General features: G+C 45.2%; 1 protein-coding gene across 4 annotated transcripts in view; it reads right to left on the bottom strand.

Moving 5' to 3' along the window:
* Positions 1 to 5,033: 5,033 nt before the first annotated feature.
* The window catches only part of RANGAP1 (Ran GTPase activating protein 1), a 34,991-nt gene continuing 16,271 nt past the window's right edge, over positions 5,034 to 23,753 (bottom strand). For all 4 annotated transcript variants that reach the window (XM_053255271.1, XM_053255272.1, XM_053255273.1 and 1 more), the window contains exons 11-16: positions 23,506 to 23,692; positions 22,555 to 22,677; positions 22,136 to 22,238; positions 21,149 to 21,237; positions 19,818 to 19,939; positions 5,034 to 5,803 (exon numbers count right to left, since the gene is read on the bottom strand). In XM_053255271.1, the coding sequence (XP_053111246.1) occupies positions 5,734 to 5,803; positions 19,818 to 19,939; positions 21,149 to 21,237; positions 22,136 to 22,238; positions 22,555 to 22,677; positions 23,506 to 23,692 (694 nt within the window). In that variant the 3' untranslated portion in view covers positions 5,034 to 5,733. The remainder of the gene's footprint in view (positions 5,804 to 19,817; positions 19,940 to 21,148; positions 21,238 to 22,135; positions 22,239 to 22,554; positions 22,678 to 23,505; positions 23,693 to 23,753) is intronic.

The following is a 23,753-nucleotide window of genomic DNA, read 5'->3' as shown; positions in this document are numbered from 1 at the left end:
TATGCTGCTTTACCAGATAAACTACAGGTTATGTTTCCGTAAACTCCTTTGAGCTTACGAAAGATAGAAGACCACACCACACTAAAACTATCAAAAAATCAAAAGCCAAAAATAAAAGCAGCCAGAATAAAAGTTAACCTGATAGTAAGACCATATTATTTTAATAAGCCTTTCCCCAAGATAAAAGCCTCTGTTTAGTAGGGGGAAAAAGCAGGCTTCTTTGGGGAGGGGATCACATAGCTCTAAGGTGGAATACAGAACATCTTGTATATTTGCCTTTGACCTATTATAATGTATAGGAACTGGTTGCCACTGCTTGAGATCACTCTTTACATATTAGGGAATGTTCTAGTACTGGCACAAGTTACCGTATGTACTCAAATCAAAGACAACTCTACTTTTTAAGGGGATCTTCTTAAATTCAGAGTTTAAATAAAGGTTATACCTACATTTATTCAGAAGGAACAGGACTTTGAATTTAAGACAGCCTCCCGATTTCTAATATCAAAACTTGGAACAAACCTAGTATTGGATTCAGGTAAATAGAGTAAGCACTCAAAGCTTTGTAACTTTTGCTGATTCTGTAACTCATAGGAACATATAGGAACATAGGAAGCTGCCATATACCGAGTCAGACCATTGATCTATCTAGCTCAGTATTGTCTACACAGACTGGCAGCGGCTTCTCCAAGGTTGCAGGCAGGAGTGTCTCTCAGCCCTACCTTGGAGATGCCATGGAGGGAACTTGGAATCCAGATGCTCTTCCCAGAGCGACCTCATCCTGAAAACATCTTACAGTGCTCACCCTTCTAGTCTCCCATTCATATGCAACCAGGGCAGACCCTGCTTAGCTAAGGGGACAAATCATGCATGCTACCACAAGACCAGCTCTCCTCTCCTGAATGCATGACAGAAAGGCGAGAAAAGCCTCAAAGCCAGCAGAGAAACCCCACATCCTGATAAATGTTGGAAGGCTGAGCCTGTCTGTTCAACATATAATTTCTGCTATCTTAATTGGCTGCTAGTTTCTTCAGGTGATTGCTTTGACCAAATGTGCAAAACCCTTTGCCACCTGGGTGACTATTGCTTCCATGGGGCAGCTGATAAGGATCTGGCACCAGCTCCCAACTATACAGTGTATAATACAGGAGGAGGAAACTAGTAATAATCCGAGGTTTGGAATAAAACAATTTTTTCAGAGCTGAAGTTGGCATAAAACTGGAAGAATTGTTGTCTGGTAAGCAGGTTTTCATAGTCTTTCAAGATGTGCAAAACTTCTTAAGAGACAGACAAAAATTATTAAGGACAAATAAGTACAGGTGGACCTCGTTCTTTTCTTGGCTGAAGTCACAGATCGCAAAACTACAGATAACGAGGAATTGAGGCAATAGGAATAGGGGGGTTAGATTCCTGGAGGAAAAAAAAGTGGGTTAAAAAGGCTGAAAACTGAAACAATATTTGAAAGTGCCATACCATGCTCTGCGGGTCTCCAGCTGTCCAGCAATGCCCCCCAAAGCAGCAATTCTGCCATTTTTATATGAAAAATTATGGGGAAATTTCCCCCCTTTAAAAAAAGCCACAAAATAGTGGCCAGAAATTACCTAGGAACTGCAGATACACAGTTTTAAACCCTTTTATTTACTGTTTATACAGAGGTCAATTATTTGGATGTTTTGACCACGAGTAATGTGGTCTACTAATATATACACTATAGACAGCAATATTCCTCATATCATATTGAGTTCTCTAGAACTTTTGGCTTTAAATGAGTATGCACATTGGTCCTTCTGCAGATGTTGAACCACAACTATGATCATCAATCAATCAATCAAAGTTTATTATGGTCTATGACCAGCACAACAAGGGGGGGGAATACAATTAAAATATAAATAATTTTTTAAAACGAAAACAAGAAGTCAACAGTCTTTGTGATTGATTGATAGATAAACTATGATCATCCTTGAGTACTGACCACTGTGGCTGGGGATGGTGGGAGTTGTAGCCCAAAAACAGCTGAAGGGTTGCAGTTGTGCAGACCTGCTTTAGACAGAAGGTGTGTAAAGAATTATTGGAGTCTATATGTTATCTCTAGGTGTCACATACTGAAACAAGGGATCATCTTTTAAAAGCGAGAATGACTGACCACATCACAAAATTTAAGAGTGAAAGAGGATTGTCATACATGTCCTTGTTTTTGTCCAGTTGCAGAAACTGACTTGTCCACCTTTTCAAATGGAGTCTGCTACCATCAGCTCCCCTGCAAACATCATACCCAAGGCAGCGACACTATCCAGTGAAAGACCTCTGCCACAGACTGTTACCACACCTTTAACTACTTTAATTACCAGCAGGACCACCTCCACTTTAGGACCAACTACTCACAAGAACCTCACCATAGGATCAACTATTCAGAAGAACCCTCTGGAGAAATATGATCCTTGCCTCTCCAGCCATATTAATAGCATCAGCACAAAGACAAAAGGCAATACTGCACTGGTGGTTGCCTGGTCTTTCTCTGGGAAACATGACCAGTTTGAAGTGCGCTGCAAGTCTTCTGTGGATCAGCACAGACTGCGAGTGATTGGAGAATTAACAGAGATTGAGCTTCAACATCTCCAACCAGGGACTGATTATCAAGTTTGCATTATTCCCCAGAATGAGAACCTCTTGGAGTGTGTGTCCCCTACAGCCCAGCAGTGTACCTCAGGACATACTGGAGCTTACACTCTACCCAAACACAGCAACTCTGATATAGGAATTGGTGTCAGCATTACACTTCTAGCATTGATAGGCTTGGCCCTCTTTGCCTTTTATAGGTGGAGGTCCCGACCAATCCAGTTCCAGCGCTACTATGATGAAGATGGCCTATTTTCTCAGCCCCAAGTCATTGCCCAGTCCAAGCTAACAACAGAGTCTGTCTACGAGAGCTTCGATGATGACCAACATGTTTACATGACTGCTTCTAGCCAGTGGCTTAAATAGAAATGTCTGTTCTAGTTCTGGGTTTCCTGCAACGAGCAGTCGGTTGGACTAGATGGCCTCTATAAGACCCTTCCAACTCTGTGATTCTGTGGCTGCACTCCTGCTGCCTCCACCCAGAACACTAACCTCTGTGATTCTCTGATATCCAAGGCAAATAACAAAAAACCCAGTTCTGAGGCTCTGCTCTAAGCTTAATTAGTTATTTTAGCAAACAGCAAATGCTAAATGTTATGAATGGAACGCAAACTGTTCACAGCTGCGGGTGAGGAGGTTACTAAAGGACTATAATGGAAACAGATTTAAATAGAAGACAATCTCAAACCTGTCCACTTCTCACTGAAAAATTATTCCAAGAAATATAGTCAGCTGTTCACTTTTAGAAAACTGGAAATTAACTGTATAACTCATGCTTGCATCAAATCATGGCTGCGTTTGATGTTAGAAGAGGATCAACATAATTTGCACCAAGTGCAGTCAAGTTTGTTAAGATGTGGACCAAAGAGGGATAAGCAGGCAAAGGGCAAAGCTGCAGTTGGGCTATCTGGGACTTACTTCTTTCAACCACTATATTTAGAGGAATTGCCTATATATTTAACTAAAAAGTATTTCTTAAGAAATGCATTATCTACAATGTATGACAAATATCTATTGATAAAGAATATTGCATGGATAGATGTTATTCGGTTTCTTAATTATGTATATTAGGTTCCTGCCAGATCATGATGATAGAACAATCACCTCAGACTCGTCACCAAATTAAATGATAGGGGCACCAGTGGTGCTGAGGGAAGGGAGCTTAACTCTCCCCACTGAACATTTTTGTGTTCAAAGCTGCTCTCCAGTTGCTTCCCCACTCATGGGGGCAGAAACACACACAGCACTTTCTTTCCCCAGCTTTGAGGGACAATTTAGATTGCAAAAAGGTCTTATGAGGAAGTCCGCTCATAACTCACTGCTGCAGCAACTGAATTTGTAGCTTGCCAAGGATGCATTTCTGTAAAAACAAACACAGAAAAGACAACCACCACCACACACATAAATACAGACAAGTCACATAGAGAGGCATTGCTACCTGTAGTGTGCCAGAGCTCTTTCCACAAATTTGGAAATTGCCAAATGCTCTGCTGGAGTTGGGAGCCATCCCTTTTTTTCTGGAACAATTATTTACTGCATACAGTCCACATTTTATTGAAGATGGAAGGAGGAAAGAACCAGCTGTGTTACTTCAATAGATAAAAATGAACTGTAGTTAACCAAGTGTAGCTAGTAGTTTAAGAATGCAGTTAAAAGTTCTCACTGAGAAATATTTAAAAGCAACCAAAAGGAGAAACAAGCCTCCAGTTAGAGTTGAAAAGGAAAAAAACCCACACAACTTTTTAAAGAAAATGAGTTGGCATGTGCAATATTCACAAGTTATCCAAGCAATACACAAGACTGGGCTGCATTCATTTCTGTGAGGCAGTAAGCTAATCACAGCAGTACTTCCCATGTCCTCTTAATCAAACAACCCACCAGGACTGGCTCCTGTGCAAGTCCCGCTGAAATGAACAGCAGCTGCCTGAAGTTGTTCTTTTGCATAGAACTTGCATAGGAGATGCTCCTAAATATTTATCAATCCTATCCTCTGAATAAGAGACCCATTATCAGAATGCCATGGCACCTGGTGAAAATCTGTGAAGTGAGAAACTCATTTGCAACATACTTCCATCTCTTCTAGTTTTGAAGTTGCCCAAAGGGAACACAATAAAGTGCAGAAATATGATCAATATTTTAAGTGGAAATGTAGGACAACAGATATTGACTTTCAAGTGTAGCTAAGGAAACAGAAATAGTCAATATTGTTATTGTATGAAGAAATCTGTCGATTTTCAGTTCTATATCTGCTTGATGAGCCCAGTTTCCATTTGTGAAATCTCCACTCCTAAATTTAATTTAATTTATAGAAAATTAAAACACTCCATAAAAAAAGATTGTTTGCATTCCAGAAATGGTAGGAAGAGAAAGGATAAAAACAAACCGATTCGAAGGAGTATCACAGATGATTATGCATATTCCGAACCAAGTCTATTTTAATTGGGCACATGTGTGTTTGAAGCAATATTACTAAACAGTCTTATGCAGGCCACCAGAATCAGAAAAGTGGTGGAAGGATCACTCATAAAAACTAAACAGGCAATGACATATCCCAAATTAGGAATATTTGCCATATCCCATACATATACTGCACCCCAAAACTCAGAGAAATGGCAAAAACATCATTGCTTTTATATCTGGCACTGGCCTGCAATTGAAGGAAAGAAGCCCCAACATTGGGCTTATGGCTCAATGTAATGAAAGCTTGCTTCAAAATTTTGCTGTTGCTACCCAGAAGGAGAAGGCCCTTTGACAAACAGTACAGTTCCAAGACCTAAGGTGAGCCCCAAGTTTTGACAACAGCTGAATTTGAAAACAGAAAGTGGAAACGTAGCCTCAGAGGAGGAACAAAATCACAAGAAGATACACTGGGAAAAGCAGAGTTCAGTTTGGAAACATGGAACTTAAAACGTAATAAAAAACCCACGCACACACAAAAACATAAAAAAGCACATGGCAGAGTTCCTCAAAGTTTGTTAAAGCGGAAGGCAGCTAGACATCCTGGTGACAAGACAGGCAGAATGCTTCATCCATAAGTTCCAATGTCTTTTCCTGCTCTCCATCTCAGAGCACTCTGCAAACAGTCCTATGATGGGGAGGGGCAAAGCTGTCTGGACATTACAGCTGATGGAGGGTTTGCAAGAGTAAGTGGCGGGCAAAGGAGCAGGAATCCAAAGCACGGTTGGGTCTGCAGAGATGAAATGTAAACAGAGAAAGATACAATTAAAATACAGAACTAATTTGAACATGATGCCTGAATTTTCATTAGAAGGCAGGCATTCTAAAAAAGAATTCATTTTAACGCAGAACCCTTAAGTTAACAGGAAACTGCAGTCACCCAGACCCAACACTCTGATGCCTGGAGCACCCCATACTTTCTCTATGCCCTGCCCCCAGAGAGAGGAGGGAGAGCAGATTGGAAGAAAAGGCCACCATTCCTCCATGTAAGGAGAAAAAGGGGGCATTGCTGCTGCCACTAGTGAGGAGGCAGTGGCTAGACACCCACTAAGGAAGTGGTCAGAATGGCAGGTGGGCCAGTGGAAATGGCCAGTTTGCTATGCCTATGCCAATTCACCACTTGAGGCAGCTGCCTCATTGCATCTCCTTAATGGATTGGACATGCACTCACCAGTTGCTTAGAGCAAAAACAACAACACTGATTGTTTCCCACATTCAGTGGAATGAGTCAGGCACACTTTTAACCTTACACATGCCATGGCCTATATAACTAAGTAATTATAAAAACTGTCATGGTGGAGTAGAATGAGATTCTACAGGTAGGAGGAGAATGGGCTATCTGAATATGGCATGAAAAAAGGAAAGGAGGTGTTGTACTAGAAAGAAGGCTATCTGGAGTGTATAATGAATATGCACACACATATTCTTCAACAATAATTTGGGCACCCCTCTTTCTTAGCAAGAAGCCTTGTTATTAGCAAACAGCACTGTGCATACTACCAGACACAATAGCATACAAAGAGCTAGATAGAAGAAGAAAGCAATTTAAGCTCCCTGTGAACAACTCCCCCTCCCCACAATTCACCATGGTCCAAGTTTCAGATCCATTAGGAAACCTAGTTCATAAAACCATCAGGATAGAGAATTGATGCTATTTCACGAGGTTTTCTCCCTATTGGAAAGTGAGGAACACAATATCTTATATCAAGGAAATGTGACATTGGATTGTTCCTGGGGTCCCCCCTTAAATCCTGCACAATCACACATCTTTTTCAATTCTTTTGGAATTGAGAAAGTGAACTCTAGGCATGTAGAATTCATATTCAGTACACAGTAGAAAAATACCCAGACTTTTAAACGATGCTACATTAAAACAATGTTTTATCTGTGGATATCTTACAGCCCCAAATCTTGGATGTATGGTATATCGGTTTCATTTCTACTATACACTAAACAGGATGGATATAAATCTCTGGCTTAGTGGAGATTCTCTATCTCTTACCTCAAAGCTAGTTTTACGCAAGCTGTAATTCCTAGAGTTACAAGTGTTTTAAACTTCAAAATACAAATGTTAACCAATTAACTATCAACATTATTTTGCTAAATGTTTTGTTCAGTCTTTAAGACAGGCTGCAAAAGTGCTAGACTAGGAGTGTATAATGTAAGAGTAACAGCCTGGAGTTAAGATGGTGATGAGGTAGCAGCTTTTGATGCTCGCTCAGAAATGTTTTTTTGTGTTTTTTTTACTCCTTCCGTTTCCTTTGCCTCATGGATTGCATATTTGGCAGCAAGTTTTAAATGAGTTAGTTTACTTGTTAATCCCCCCACCTCCCCGATTACTATTGTTTTTGGGAACTGTTACTAGGGATGTGCACAGACCAGTAGTGGCAGTTGGGTCAAAATTCAGACCAAACCACTGCTCTGCGAACCAGTTTGTCAAACCGACAAACTGGTTCGGCCAGTCAAACTGGCTCAAAGCGGTTCGTGATCGAACCACTAGAACAGGCCTGGTTCATGTCAGACCAGTTTGATCATGAACCCGGTCTGTGCACACCCCTGGTTGTTACTGCACTAGAAGATACAGTGTAGTGTCACAGCTTTTTTTCCTGCAAGATGGCGATTAAAAAGAAGAAAAATAGTAAATGTCAGTGAAATAGTGATGTCAGTGATATAGGAACAAAACTCCCCAAACAAGTGGAGATGGAAAATTATTTTAATTCCCAGGAGATAGTGATTTGGAATGTGGCAGATTGGAGGTTACGAGTCAAAGATGTTTCATTTGTAAATTGTATTTTGGGGCTTGATTTTATATTTGAACAGGAAACTTGGCTTGATGAGGAGCCATATTTAGATGGTTTTTCTTTTTTTCTGGGAGCTGTGGTGGGGAAGGGGAGGGGTAGACTATATGGAGACTTGGGACTGTTCGTTTCTACTATACTACAGGCATCAATCAATAAGTTACCAACTTTTGAATGCTTTGCAGTGGTGATTATGATTACATTTAATAGTGCTAGTTTAAGATAAATGTATACACTGTATACCACCAATAAGGTTGAATACACACATTAAAGAAGTCTGGGGTAAATTTGAGGGATGTGTAAACATGTTGCAATGTACTTCCCCCCAAGCCTTTACAGGTGAAACCCATTATCAGCAGGTGTTCCATTCTCCACTAGAACCACGGTTATCAGAACTGCGGATAGTGGGGCATTGTGGCAATGGGGATGGAAGGGTTAGGTTCCTGGAGACTGGGAAACTGCGCTAAAAATGGCCAAAAACTGGAGATGAGGGAGAAGCAAAGTAAAATGCCTTACCATGCTCTGCAGGTCTCCAGCAATGCCCCCCCCCTCCCAAGTCCAAATTCCTACATTATTTTGCAATTTTTCATGGGGGGAGGGTTTGTGCCAAATGAACCACAAAATGGCTCTTTCACAAAATGGCAACCGGAAATGACCTCCAAGGTCATTTCTGGACATCTCCAAACCACAGTTACATGGATTTTAACCTTTTTGTATCCACAGATATCGAGGTTGGGTACAGTAGGCCACCACGGATATGCAGAACCATGAATAGCGGTACTGCATATGGTGAGGGCCACCTGTACTATAACTACAGGAGATTTCAATGCAAGAATGGGCAGGAATGATCTATCATATCAGAAGTTTAAAAGCTGCCCACCCAAACGGAAGATGTCCCCACCCCGCTCACTTTTCAACAGTTTAAGGACGAAGTTGCAAACTTTGCAGGTTTTTGTGTAGCACAAGCCATGGTCAAATGAGTTGCATTTACTCAGTGGTACAGCATCTGATTTCCATGATGAATTCACCTAGTGTGCTGGGTATAGAATGTCCACAATTGACTATATTATGGTCTCGCAAGACTCATTTATTTGAACCATTTTAAAGTTGCAAATTGCCCCGATAGTAATTATTTTCAAATGGATGAAGGTGCCCAAGAAAGGCAGCCCATTTTTGAATTTATCAAAAATTTAAACGTTGTGGCTGAAATTCGACACACTTGAGTATGGTGGACTGAGAGGGTAAGGGATCAAGTTACATCAGCCCTTGAGTTGGATTTGTTGCAAAAAACCAGGTTGCTTACCTGTAACAGATGATCTGGTAGTGGTTCCATACATTCATAACTAATGGGTTCTGCGCCTGCGCAGATCAGCTTCGGGAAGAATTCGTTAGCTCCTCGCAACGCCAACCGCCCACTGCATGTGACTGCAGTACCCTCTAGTGGCGGTTAGGCGTCTCCATTTTCAGTTTCTTGTAGGCCAACATAGCAGCCTTAAGGACAGAGTGGTTAGAGTATAACAGTCAATAGCTTGCAACTGTCTTAGCGGGGATGGACGGGCGGGATTTATGAATGTATGGAACCACTACCAGATCCGCTGTTACAGGTAAGCAACCTGTTTATCTGGTTAGTGGTTCCAACATTCATAACTAATGGGTGAATTACAAGCTACCAAGATGGAGACGGGTAAGCATTGCAAGTTACTGTAACACCCTCTTGAGGACCGCCCGTCCAAATCTGGCAGCCTTAGCCGTGCGTAGATCTATGGTGTAGTGTTTTACAAACGTCTGGTGAGACGACCAAGTGGCTGCTGTGCAGATATCCAAGAAGCGAATGCCAGACAGATGTGCCGCAGACCGTGGCATACACTCTAGTGGAGTGTGCCCTAACGGATGCTGGAGGGGCAACACCCTGTTGGTCATACGCCAATTTGATCATTTCCACCAGCCAGAAGGACAATTTATGTTGAGTAGGTGAGTGTCCCTTACACTTGCCTTGCAAGCCAACAAACAGCTGGGGTGTCTTTCGAATGACCCTGGTGGCCCTTAGGTAGAAGAGAAGGGCTCGACGAACATCCAATGAATGCATCGCCCGCTCAAGTGTGGACGTAGGATCTCTGAAAAAGGTAGGCAACACAATTTCGGTGTTAAGGTGAAAATCTGTTACAATCTTCGGGCGGAAATCGGGATCCAAGCGCATGATGACCCACTCTGGATAAATCCTCGTATAAGGCTCATCGATGCGGAGTGCACGCAGCTCACTTACTCGTCTGGCCGTGGTGATGGCCACCAAGAAGAGCGTCTTCAAAGTTAAGTTTTTCAATGACGCAGATGCCAAAGGCTCAAAGGGCGGCTCCGTCAGAGACGAGAGTACCAAGGAAAGACTCCACTTCTCTGCTGGAGGGCGAACTGGAGGATACAAATTATTGATGCCTCTCATGAAATCTTTACACCTCGGATGGGTGAAGACCATCTTTCCATCCCACCCATCATGTTGCGCCGATATAGCTGCCATATGCACCTTAATGGAGACATTCACTAGGCCACTCTGTTTCAGAGTTGTTAAGTACAGAAGAACAGCTTTCAGGCTCACTTCCTTGGGGTTATAGCCCCTCGAGGCAGCATGCACCGCAAACCTGCGCCATTTTGCCCGATAGCTTCGCCTAGTTGATAGTTTACGGGTATTTAGGAGAATCCTCCTTAGAAGACGATCCGCCGTGCTGTGAGATTCAGCACTGACAAACTGGGGTGCAGCACCTCTCCTTGGTCCTGAGTTATCAGATCTGCCCACTGTGGCAACCTCCTGTACTTGCCCTGGGACAGTCTGAGTAGCAGCGTGTACCATGGCTGCCTTGGCCACCAAGGGGCAATAACTATCGCTTGAGACTTGTCCTGTAGAAGCTTGGCCACCACCCTGGGCAGCATTGGAGTTGGAGGATAGGCGTAAAGCAGTTGATGGTTCCAACGATACTGAAATGCATCCCCCTAAGAATGTGGGCCGATACCCATCCTGGAGCAATAGTGATTGCACTTGCTGCTGTTGTACGTTGCAAAGAGATCCACCTTCAGTTTGCCCCAAGACTGGAATATCTGCTCTATTATCACAGGGTTCAACTCCCATTCGTGCTGATCCAGCACTAGCTCCCGGCTCAAGGAGTCCGCCCAAACGTTCATGGTGCCCTTTATGTGAATGGCAATGGGATAGATCTTGCGCGGAATGCACCAATTCCACAACTGAAGACTGAGACTGCACAATGACCTGGAGACCATCCCGCCTTGCTTGTTGACATACGCAATGGCTGTTGTATTGTCCATCTGAAGCTGGACGGTCTGCCCCACGAGTTTCTCCTGGAAGACAACCAAGGCCTTGTACGCAGCCAGCAGTTCTAGAAAATTGATATGTAGTCGTCTCTCTTTCGAGGTCCATTTACCCTGAACCTTGTGGTGTAGCAGATGCGCACCTCAGCCTTGCAATGAAGCATCTGAGGTTACGGTGGCGGTTGGGTTCGGCGACTCGAACTGTACACCATTGAGCATGTTCGACTCCTTCGTCCACCATGTCAGTGAGGCAAGCACTGTGCCCGGCAGTGTCAGCCGTTTGGACTGTGGGCCCAGCATTGGCCTGTAAGCCCTCAAAAACCAAAGTTGCAACTTGCGCATGCGAAGCCTTGCATACAAAACGGTGGTCGTACAGGACGCCATCAGGCCAAGAAGTACCTGTATCGTTCTTGCCCTCTGTACCGGATGACTCTGACACATGTGAATGAGCGTCTGTAGGCGTGAAAATCGATCCTTTGGCAGAAAAGCCCTCTGGGCCATCATGTCCAACAGTGCCCCGATACATTGAAGGTGCTTCGCAGGTTGTAGAAAGGATTTCTCCCAATTGATGTTCACGCCCAGATCGCTCAGCAAGGAGGTTACCATATGTACATGCTCTTGTAGTTGTTCCTGCATATTGGCTGTCAGCAGCCAGTCGTCCAAGTACGGATAAATGGACAGTCCCCTTGTTCAGAGATAGGCTATTATCACTGCAACACACTTCGTGAACACGCGTGGGGCGGTGACCAGGCCGAATGGTAGGACGTTGTATTGATAGACTTCGCTTCCCATAGTGAAGCGGAGGAATTTGCGGTGGTTCTCCTGAATGCCTATATGGAAGTAAGCATCCTTCAAAGCAAGCGTTGCAATCCAATTCTCCCCATGAAGGAGCGGAAGGATGGCTTGCAACGTTGTCATCCTGAATTTCTTTACCTCGATGTTTTGATTTAGGACCCGGAGATCCATAATAGGTCTTATGCCCCCATCGCGCTTGGGGACTTGTAAATAGCGAGAATAAAAGCCTGACTGGCTGAGTGCCCACTGGACCGGCAATATCGCCCCTTTCCTCAAAAGCTTTTCCACCTCCTCCCTCAGGACAGGGGTTTCCGGAGTGTACTTCACGCCCAGAAATGGAGGGTACTCCTTGAACTTTAGCGCATAGCCCGTCGTCACTATGCACAAGACCCACCGGTCTGATGTTATGGGGTGCCACGCTTGAGCATGGCGTGCCAGTTTGATGGTAACTCTGGCATAGTTCAAGGAGATGGTGTTCCTTGCTTTGATGTTGTCTAGGTTGTTTTGTAGGGGCGGGTCGCATGATGGCAGTGGGCTCGCCTTCAGATCAAAGCTGCTGCTTTGATTGCGGTGCTCTTTTAGTCTGGCCAGACTGGCTGGTTCTGTTTTTGGGTTAATAAGGGCGCTTGTTACTGTTCCCAAATCGCTGGAAAGGTCGTCTAAAGTCTCTTTTATCTGACTGTCGGTAACCACCCTGGCGTCTCTGATACTGATTGTACTGACCAAAGGGGCGGTATCTGTTGGTATATCGAGGGTTGGTAAAAGAGTGCGCAGTGTTCTGCGATTTCTTCCATTGTTCCATGTTTTCATCGGTCTTGTCTGAAAACAAGCCTGCACCATCAAATGGAAGATTCTCAATCCTATCCCTCATATCCTGCTGTAAGCCTGTAGCTCGCAGCTAGGCATGCCGCCTCAGAATAATGAAGTCAGTGTCCGGGATTCCAACTCAGCTAAGTGCTTAGCATTAGCCAGTTGCTGACGGGTAGCCACAGTAGATTTTGCAAATACAGCCTCAAACCTTTTCAAAAATTCGCCAGGGTCCAGTTTGGAATGCTGATCGTACAGAGCCTCCCACAGGGAATGTGTATATCTTGCTTGGCAAGCCACATAGTTGGCAATTTGATGGACAAACAGGCCATCGAGTAAGTGCGTCTTCCTAGAACATCTAACTTGCGGCCCTCCTTGTCCGGCAGGTGTGGTGTGACGCTTGCCGCCCTTAGAAGTCATCGCACAATCAACTACCAACAAGTTAGGAGCAGGGTGATGCACCAAATACGCGTTCTCTTCCTCCTGGACACAATAAAGAGCCTCCAAGCGCTTCGAGGTTGGCGCTGACGTCTGGAGTACCTCCCAAGCCGATTTTGCTGTCCTGGTGATATGAGGCAGCATAGGCAAGTATACCGGCTTCAAACCCGAGGCCTCCTTCATCATGTTGTAGACAGGGTCCTCTAAGTCACTGGTCTTCTCTTTCAGGGACAGGCCCAAGACCTGAGCCATCTCTGCTACCGTGTTTCCCCGAAAATAAGACAGTGTCTTATATTAATTTTAGCCCCAAAAAATGCACTAGGGCAATTAGTGGTACATCAGAAATTACTGCTAGGTCTTACTTTTGGGGTATGTCTTATTTTCGGGGAAACAGGGTACTTGCTGATGGTAGCCCTTCATTTCTTCATTGGGTGAAACCAATGGAACAACCGCAACATTAGAATCAGGATCTGGGAGGGCAGGTGCCTCTGGGTCATCCGGATCCAGAGTTGAATCCAAGGTGTAATCATCTTCTATGTCATTGTCTTCACCATCATCAGATGGGGCAGGGGAGTTCCCCAAGCCAGTCGAGGTCACATGAGCAGGTACGTATGTCGTCTGAGTCGCTGCCTGGTGCAAGGTGGTGGGAAGAACCCGTGTTACATTAGCTTGAAAGGAAACCGAGCGTTGATGTGGTAAAGGCGCTGATGCTTGAACAGCCATTTCTATAAGCTGTACTGGCGTCAGAACAGCTTGCACTGCCGTTTCCTTAATAATCTTGGGGGCCTGTCCCCTTACACGCAGCCACTCTCTAAATAAAGCATAGCCTGTGTTGGGTATTTCTACCATGTCACCCCAACCATCACCAAATGAGGGTCCTGAAATCGGTGTACCCTTCATTGACAATGAAGGAGTCTTAGGAATATGTCCAGGGAGGTAACCACCCACGTGAAAACCCGTAAAGGTGCCCGTCGAGGGAGTACTCTCCTCAGAGTTAAGCATGCAGACTAGTCTAGCCTCCTGCTCGCTTGCCCCTGGCGTGGCTGGGGATGGCCCTGGTATAGCTTGAATCACTGGCGCCGACTCATCCTCGATGTCAATGTGCTCAATGTCGGGGTCGATGTCGATGTGTTCAACGTCAGGGTCGGCGTCGAGTTCAGTGTCTTCAATCACTGTGACTGTTGATTCCGGAGCCACGTTCAATGTCGATATCGATGTCGAAGAGTGAGTGCCGGGTGTAGTCTCATGTCGACGTCAAGTCTCTGGACTTGAAGCCTGCCGCAGAGACTCCAACCTGGATACATTCGATGCCGAGCGCTTCACGGTCGATGCCCAGGAGTCAGAGGGGACTGATAGGGTGTCGGAGCAGGGGACAACACCGCCGCTCTGCGTCAAGGAATTATATAGCCCTGTAGTCCCGAAGGCGAAGGAGTATGTTCCAAAACCTGGTCATGGTGTTTGGGCTTCTTGTGGGCGGTGCTGTGCCCAGAGGCGTCACCTTTGTGCTTTCTCTTCAGGCCCGACCTATGATCATCCGGACGTTTAAAGGTCGACGAGGATTCCGACGCTGAGGTGCCCGATGCCAAGGCCCTCGATGCCGAGGCAGCCGATGCCGACGAGGCCCCTTTCGACTTTTTCAATCTGCCCGGGTCTTTAGACTGCGTTTTTCAGTGCAGGACCCGGCAGCACATCCTTCTGTGCAGCCTTAGGCAACAAAGCATCCTCCATCAGATAAACCTTAAGGCGCGCGGCTCGATTTTTAAGAGTCTGCTTGTTAAATGTGACGCACACCGAACAAGAAGCCGTATCATGCGCCTCCCCAAGGCAAAACAAACAGAGGGTATGGCCGTCTGTTGAGGATATCTTCCCCTGGCAATTTGTGCAACATTTAAAAGTTGTCTTGCCGGGATTACCCGCCTTACTCACGCCGCTCATCCTGCTCAGTAGTCGTTCCGTTCCGTGGTCGTAGGGGGAGATCCGAGATCGAGTCCAAGTCAAAAGCGTAAAGAAGAGACGTCATCAGGTCCGTTCCAAAGGTCAAAACCGTACTGAGTTATTCCAAGCCAAATCGCAAATCCTTAAGAAAAGTCCTAGTCCGTTTTCCAAAGTCCAAAAGCCAAAAAAACCAATAACAAACTTTCCACGAGGAGCAACAGTCTCAGAGTACTGATCGCTATGGCGGTCAGAAAGAAACTGAAGATGGAGACACCTAACCGCCACTAGAGGGTACTGCAGTCACGTGCAGTGGGCGGTTGGCGTCACGAGGAGCTAACGAATTCTTCCCAAAGCTGATCTGCGCAGGCGCAGAACCCATTAGTTATCAATGTTGGAACCACTAACCAGATTGTGCATATTTCAGTATTGGCAAGCAATACGAGAAATTGTACTTTAGACCATTATGAAAATTTAATTCAGGTCTTAAGGCTGGTTTTGATATCACATAGTACAAGGAAAGTTATAAATGTATCCTATTTGTCTAAAGAATGGTTTGATCAGGAGTGCTATAATGGAAAGAAGGAACTTATTAGGCTTTATCAAACTTCAAGATCAGCAAATCCTCCTCCTCCTCAAGAACTTTTATACTAGAAAAGGAAATACAACTTACTAGCTGGCCAGTGCACAGAGCATCTGCGTTTCTAGTGCTCTCCCCATTCCTCTCAGCTCTCCCCCAATTTTCTACACCCCCACCGGCCACCGCCACCTTCTCCCCCACCCCCACCCCTTATAGACAAGGATTCTATACCAAAATGGCCACTAGTAACATCAGAAGTAGTTTTCCTGGTGCAGCAGTTTAAAACAGGCAGAGCCCCTGGAAATGATTTGATAACAGTGAGATAATTTGGACTGGTGGGTACCTGTGCTGGCCTCTCTTTTTACAGCAATTGATTTCACTGCCAAAAGACTAAGGAACTGGGATAATAGCTCCCCTTTATAAGAAAGGAAAGTGAGACAATCCTGCCAATTACCATCCCATAAGCCTATGCTAGGCATTTGTATGAAACGTTAGTGGACTGGATTGATTCAGAAGATATTTTGGTGGATGAACAGGCCAGGTTAAGGGCTAACCATTAGATCATTTGATTATAGATCAATTCCTAGTACTGCAGCATTTGGTTAAAAAGTATTCCACGAAACCAAATAGATGGAATGCTGCTTTTGTGGACTTTTAAGAAAGCTTTTGATTCAATTTCTGGGGGAAATTATGGCACAAGCTGCTGGACTCCACAATTGACTACAGTCTTTTCTTATAAGTTATATGAAGAAGATTCCTCTTTGAAGATACAGTGTAGTTAGGACATCTTATGAAAGAAATTTCAACCAAGAGAGGAAGACAAGGCTGTATTCTGATGCTGACACTTTAATTTTTTTAATATTAATTCTCCTTTTCCGCCTAAAGGATTTGACATACCATCCGTCAAAACTGGCAGATAGGCATTTACCAATTCTGCTTTATGCCGTTACAGGGGGAAACGGTCCAGGCAATTGAGGCCTGTTCCTTTTTCCAGCTCTTCTCCCAACCCTCTGACCCCAGGTAGCTCTGAGAACACTCCCTCGAGGATTAGGGTGCTACTGCTGAATGCCAGGTCAGTCAATGCTAAAACATCTCTCATCCACGATCTGATTGTGGATGAGCATGCTGACCTGGTATGTGTGACAGAGACCTGGTTGGATGAGCTGGGTGGGGTTGGTCTCTCTCAGCTCTGTCCTCCAGGTTTTCAGATCCTGCAACAGCCCCGCCTCAAGGGTCGGGGAGGGGGCGTTGCAGTCATCTATGGAGAGATTCTCCCATTTCCAGATGCCCAGTCAGGCAATCTCAGAATTTCGAGTGTTTGTCCTTGAGGGTGGGCCTCAGAGATAGGCTGGGGATTCTGCTGCTGTACCGCGCTGCACTTCAGTCTCCCTACTTGAACTGGAGGGGGTGGTCTCGGAGGTGGCCTTGGGTTCCCCCAGGCTTATTGTTTTGGGAGATTTCAATGTCCACGCCGAGGCCCCCCTAGTGGGTGCGGCTCAGGATTTCATGGCCTCCATGGGCCTGTCTCAGTTGGTATCAGGCCCTACCCACATGGCAGGACATACTCTGGATCTGGTTTTTGCCGACCGGGAAATAAATGATCTGGAGGTGAGGGAATTTAAGATAACTCCATTGTCATGGACAGATCATCATCCGGTGGGGTTTAGTTTGACTGCTCTGTCTGCCCTCTGCAGAGGTGGTGGGCTGATTAGGATGGTCCGCCCTCGGAGGCTTATGAATCCACTTGGATTCCAGATGGCCCTCGGGGAGTTTCCAGTGTCCAGAGCTGGTGACCCTGTTGAGGCCCTGGTCGATCTCTGGAATGGAGAGACAGCCCAGGCTGTTGACACGGTTGCTCCTAAACGCCCTCTCCGGCTTGGTGGAGCCTGATCTGCTCCTTGGAGCTTAGGGCGATGAAACAACTCGGACGGCTGGAACGACACTGGAGGAAGAGTCATGACGAATCCAACCGAACAGGGACTACCCTGTGGCGGTGGGGGCGGTGAAGAAACATTTTTTCTCTGCCTCCATTGCATCTGCTCAATGCAGACAAACAGAGCTGTTTCATGTGGTAAAAACACTGCTCCACACATCCCCCCCAGATAATGGGGGAGGAATCATCTACAGCCCATTGTGATCAGTTTGCTTGCCACTTTTCAGATAAAGTCGCTCGCATCCGTGCCGATTGAGTTTTGGCAGTTCTGGCAGACGTGCCTCTGGTCCCATCTGGTCCCATTGTGTTGGACTCTTTTCAGTTAGTGCGGCTTGAGGATGTGGACAAGATCCTGCGTAGTGTGCGGGTGACATCATGTGCTCTTGACCCTTGCCCTTCATGGCTAATAAAAGCTGTCAGGGAGGGTACAGGTAGATGGTTGGAGGTGACTATTAATGCTTCATTAAGGGAGGGCAGGATGCCACCATGCCCCTTGGAGGCGATGGTAAGACCATTATTTAAAAAGCCCTCCCTTGATCCCTCCAACCTGGACAACAATAGACCAGTCTCTAACCTGCCCTTTTTGGGCAAGGTGTGGTTGCGTCCCAGCTGCAGAGGGTCTTGGATGATACGGATTATCTGGACCCTTTTCAATCTGGCTTCCGCCCCGAGTATGGGACTGAGACTGCCTTGGTCGCTCTAGTGGATGACCTACGTTGGGAACTAGACGGGGGAGTGCGTCCCTGTTGGTTCTGCTGGACCTCTCGGCAGCATTCAATACCATCAACCATGATATCCTTCTGGGCCGCCTCTTGAGTATGGGAGTTGGAAGTACTGCATTGCAGTGGTTCCGGTCCTTTCTTGAGGGAAGGGTCCAGAAGGTGGTGCTGGGGGACTACTGCTCGGCTCCATGGCCACTGGTCAGTAGGAGAGCCAATCAGGATGAGATTTTACTGGTCCTGGATGGGGTTGCACTTCCCTTGAAGGAGCAAGTATGCAGCTTGTGGGTACTACTGGACCTGGCTCTGCTTTTAGAAGCTCAGGTGGAGACGGTGGCCAGGGGTGCCTTTGCATGGCTTCAGCTAGTGCGCCAGCTGCGTCCCTTTCTCAAGAAGGCAGATATGGCCACAGTTACCCATGCCTTAGTCACGTCACGGCTGGATTACTGTAATGCGCTCTACGTGGGGCTGCCCTTGAAGAATATCTGGAAACTGCAGCTAGTGCAAAACACGGCAGCTATGGTTTTATCCGGAGCTGCCTGATAGGAGCACATCACACTCATTCTGAAAGAGTTGCACTGGCTGCAAGTTCGTTTCCGGGTCCAATCCAAGGTGCTGTTTTTGACCTTTAAAGCCCTTAATGGTTTGGGCCCGGGGTATCTGAGGGACCGCTTGCTGCCCGCTCGACGAGGTCATCTGAGGGGGCTCTGCTCCAAGTGCCGAAAATGAGGGAGGATCGGCTGTTGTGCGCTCAGGACAGGGCCTTCTCTGTTGCTGCCCCCAGACTCTGGAATGCTCTCCTAGTAGCCATTCGCTCCTCAGACTCCATAACAGTTTTTAGAAGGCTTGTTAAATCTTGGCTTTTTATCCAGGCTTTTACGTGATTGTTTTTAAAGCTGCTTCTATGTGCTTTTACCTGTGTGTAGTTTTTTATGTGTGTATTTCATAGGTTTTAAATTTGGTTTGTTTTTATATTTTTAGCTTAATATTTTTGTCATTTTATTGTATGTTTTTTGACTTTTGTAAACCGCCTTGAGGTTGTTTTTAATGAAAGGCAGGATATAAATTCCATAATAAATAAAATAAAATAATGCAGATGATGCCGTTCTGCTTTCCCAGAGAGAAAGACTGCTTTCTTTGTATTGTGATCAGCAGGCATTAGAAAAACATTACAATAAAACTAAAATAATGGAGATTCTCTCTCTGTTATTCAAAGCTAGTTTTACACAAGCTGTAATTCCTGGAGTCACAAGTGGTGTTTTTTTTTTTTAACTTCATAACACAAATGTTAACAAATCAGATGTTTTGTTCAGTCTTTAAGACAGGCTGCAAAAGTGCTAGACTAGGTGTGTATGATGTAAGGGTAATAGCAACAATGTTTTTACTAATACAACTATTTCCCTTCCCGTGAGAAACATAATACTCACTTTGTGACAAAGGCCAAGAGAACTGGAACAAGGGACTTGGGGAAATAGTCCTGCTGGACCATGTGGTTCAGAGTCATCAGTGGGCCATAAAGGCTTGGAACAGCTTTGATCTTCTCTTCACTCTGAAAGGTAGAAGTAGATAGGAGTGACGGACAAGTGACAAACCATACATAAGATAGTACAAAGACATTTGCTCTGATGTTGTAGTTTAACCTTTGCAAAATACTTGTAGTCAGGCACCTGTCTCCTTTTCTGCCCCCACTTAACAGACTGCAGCCCTTTCTTCATGACCATTTCCTTACTTGCCACAATTGCTGCAACTATCCAAGCTGCTTATCCTAGCCTTGGAAAGCCAAGCCAGACAGCTAGGAGAACCCCACATTGCTCTTTTTAGCCAGAAGAATGAGAGCAGGGAACTGTAGTACATGTTCCCAATGTGCCCCTGGACTTAAAGCAGCTGCAATGGTCATCATACCCTTCCTGCCCCCAAGGCAGAAGCTTGGAATAGGTGTAGTTGGCAGGGGGGGAAAGAAAAGGAGGAGGAAGTAGATTTGTTACTTGTCCATAATGATATGTGATCCAGGCCTGGTTTATGTACAGTCGCAGCTTGCATTCATTTCTCTATATGCTTTGTAAAGTGGGGCAGAGAGTAAGAACAGTTTCAGACATTGGAAGCTCCTTCTTGGCTCCCAAGTGAGGCTTGGCTCAGGCAACCATCATTTAAAGCTTTTTCAGGAGTTGGTCAGGAGCCCTACATTTAAGAAGCCAATAGCTGTTGCCTAGTTCCAATACAGCCACCTCCCTCTAGACAAATTTCTGAACTCTGAAGGCAAAGACTGACCAATTTTCCTTAGGAGGCAAGATTGACAGAGGGCTACAATTTCATGCCTCAGTTTTCAAGTTATGAAATCAGAAATTCCAACATTCATTAGGCTCATTCACACAATTAAGAACTGGCTAGGAGAAGCATCTTTCCCAGTTTCGGGAGTGGTGCACAATCCTGTTTTCTGCTTGAATGCGAGGGAAAAAACAAGGTAGGAGGCACTGGCAATGATTATCAGCTAGCTTCCCACTGGGTAGGAGGGCTCTATGATTACTAACACCAGTAATCGGTAAGATACCGTCTCAACAGAATTTCATGTTGTCACAGCAGACTTCTGTTACTCCCAATCACCAGTCATGCGTAAGAGCCTTGATTTTGTCTTCATGATAATGTCATCATACACAGACATCTTGGCCAGTTAAATTGTGCTTTTTGGGGAACAAGGATGCTGCTTGCTCACATAAGTCACCCTGAACAGCTATATCAAGTTGTCTGCCTCCCCTCTTACCTTGAGTAATCCCAAGTGAATCAAGAGGCTGGTGGCAAAAGTATCAGAATTGAAGGTAGCCGAAGAAAAGGCTTCTCTCATCAAGGCATCTAAGAAGTGAGAGATTCATATCAATTTAAGAGCACAGATATTCTTGGCTTACATAGTGCTGGACAATTTCTCAAGCCACTCTCCCCATCTCCAGTTCACCACAGGGCAGACAGCACATTTACCATAACTTTGCTGAACTCCTGCTCAGTTTAGTCAGCAGTTCACAACCATTTTAGATGCTTTTATGAAGTTAACTCATGGAATAAAAAGGAAAGGACTAGCTGCAACTCCCATCTACTATGCAAACCACCATGGCAACTGCAGCATGCAAGTGGATCTACTTGCTATAGAGGATGGAACTGCAATCTCAAAGCCCATATATTTAGCAAGGGATTGCACTGATGCCAACTTAAGACGCCCTGTAAAGCAGGGCAAAACATGGGTCTGCCTTAGATATGTAGATAAAATTGCCCACCCTTGCTCCCATGGATGAGGTTTTCTTTCTTTAAGGGCTGGTTTGTGCATTTAGCTTTTCCATATAGGCCACTTTAAAATCACTCCACATTGTAGCTATTATTACACAAGCATTTTGCATGTAGCAACTTTCACAATATTTGTAGACACATGGTGAAATTTGTGTGACCTATGTGCTGAGCCAATCTACAGTTTGTCCAACAGAGCCCCTAGAATCTACCATTTGGCCCACCAGTCCCAAGTCCGATCAATCTGAACTACACAGACATCATGTCTCCCAAGTATTTTGCACAAAGAAGGCTCAATAAGTCTCAATTTATGTCTCCAGGCAGGCTGCCAAAATTATTATTATGCTTATGGCGGGCCACACCATACAATTGGTATCTACATACGTCCCAGAGACACAAAATGTGGTGGTCTCATTTGTGCCATCATTTTGCTAGTCAAGGTTCCCAGATCTTTGGACCAAAAAGAAATGCTTACCTGTTATTTCATGCACTGCTGCTTTTACTGTTGTCTCATCTTTGAACACAGAAGAGATTTTCAGGAAGACCATGACAACTTTCTCTGTGTCAGATGTGTCTGTCTAGAAGAAATACAACTCCAGAATATAAGCATATGGCAAGATATCTTATTGCTAAAAAGAACAATTGGGTCATAGTTGCTATACTTGGAGCTTTATCATCAACTTTTTGGGAACAACTTGAACAGTTCTGCAGAAGAATATAGTCAGAAAAGGATGTTTTATTTACACATTTACATGCAGAACATTCTTACAAATGGAAATGGCAGAAGAACCAAATGAGGTGGAACTGCCAGGCAGAGCAGTGGCACCAACCATTCCCAGTACACAGAGCAGCTGCTTACATAAAAGGGTGCAGGGGAGAAAGGCAGCAGATTACCTGTTGAGCTATCAAGGTAGAGCACTTGGGGCCCAGTCGCAATAGTTTCTCTGGGGATGGGAAAGCAAGAAATGTACCAACATCCACAGGAGGAAGAGCTGGAGAAGACACTGGAGTAGAATCCTGAGAACAGACAGACCTGAAAATTAGGGAATGCTAATAATAATCCAAGTATGGACAATACCAGATTGTGCTAGGCCTCTCACTCATGCACCCCACCTTGCCAGATGGCAACAACTCCTCTCCTTCCCACCTGGCTGAGGGTTGAGGCAAAAGGAGTTGCTGCTGATCGACTTGCAGCAGCTCCTCACCTTTCACTATGGGAAGAAGAGGAGTGGCTGCTTCCATGTCCTTCAATGGCAGCTTCTTCTCCTACCAGCCAATGGGCTTGCTTCCAAAAGGCCCCTGTGTCCTCACAAAGACCTTTGAGAGCAAGCCAATTGGCTGATGGAGAGGAGTTGCTGTGAGAGTCAGGATTTGCATAACAGGTCCTCTTTCAGCCCTCCCCATAGGCCAGTGAAGCAATGATGCAGGGGCTTCAAAGAATGTTCCCATTGGTTGATGGGGAATACTTGGTGGCACAAGTCTTCCACTGATATGCACCACTGCATAGGGAGTGCTGTAATGGGCATGGGCTCATGGACCCATGCCCAACCTGGCCCAGCTGTGCTGCTGGCCCGGGACCCAGAAAACTCACTCTGCAAATACAAATTAACTATAGTGATACAGCTGAAGTACTGAAAAGAAGAGCCATAAACAGCCATTGTATACAAGGGAGACTCCCATAAACACTGAAATTAAAGTGTCAGCCTAGTTCAACATGCTGGGTTTACAGATATCAATCTGCCCTTCAGGTTCAACAGAATGCCTAAAAATCACCACCCCTGCACTCAGATAATATCCCTCCTTTGCCATTTGAAAGTAAAGGAACTTTACTTGGTTCTTACATACATGTGTCTCTAAGATTTTTTTAGGTGTCAGAGATTCCTGTTCTCCCTGGCCCCTTTCCTGTACTTGAGGTAGCTCTTCTTCTTCTTCCTCTTCCTCCTCCACATCCTCTTCCTCCTCCTCCTCATCTTCCTCTTCATCCTCATCGTCATCTTCCTCATCCTCATCGTCATCGTCCCCTTCATCATCACTAGGTAGAGGAATTTGAGAAGGAAGTAAAACCAACATTCAATTTGGTTCCATTTATTATC

This window comes from Hemicordylus capensis, chromosome 5 (assembly GCF_027244095.1).
Source record: "Hemicordylus capensis ecotype Gifberg chromosome 5, rHemCap1.1.pri, whole genome shotgun sequence".
NCBI classification, from domain to species: domain Eukaryota; kingdom Metazoa; phylum Chordata; class Lepidosauria; order Squamata; family Cordylidae; genus Hemicordylus; species Hemicordylus capensis.
The sequence above is the reverse complement of the archived record's forward strand: the minus strand, read 5'-3'. Positions and strand labels throughout refer to the sequence as shown.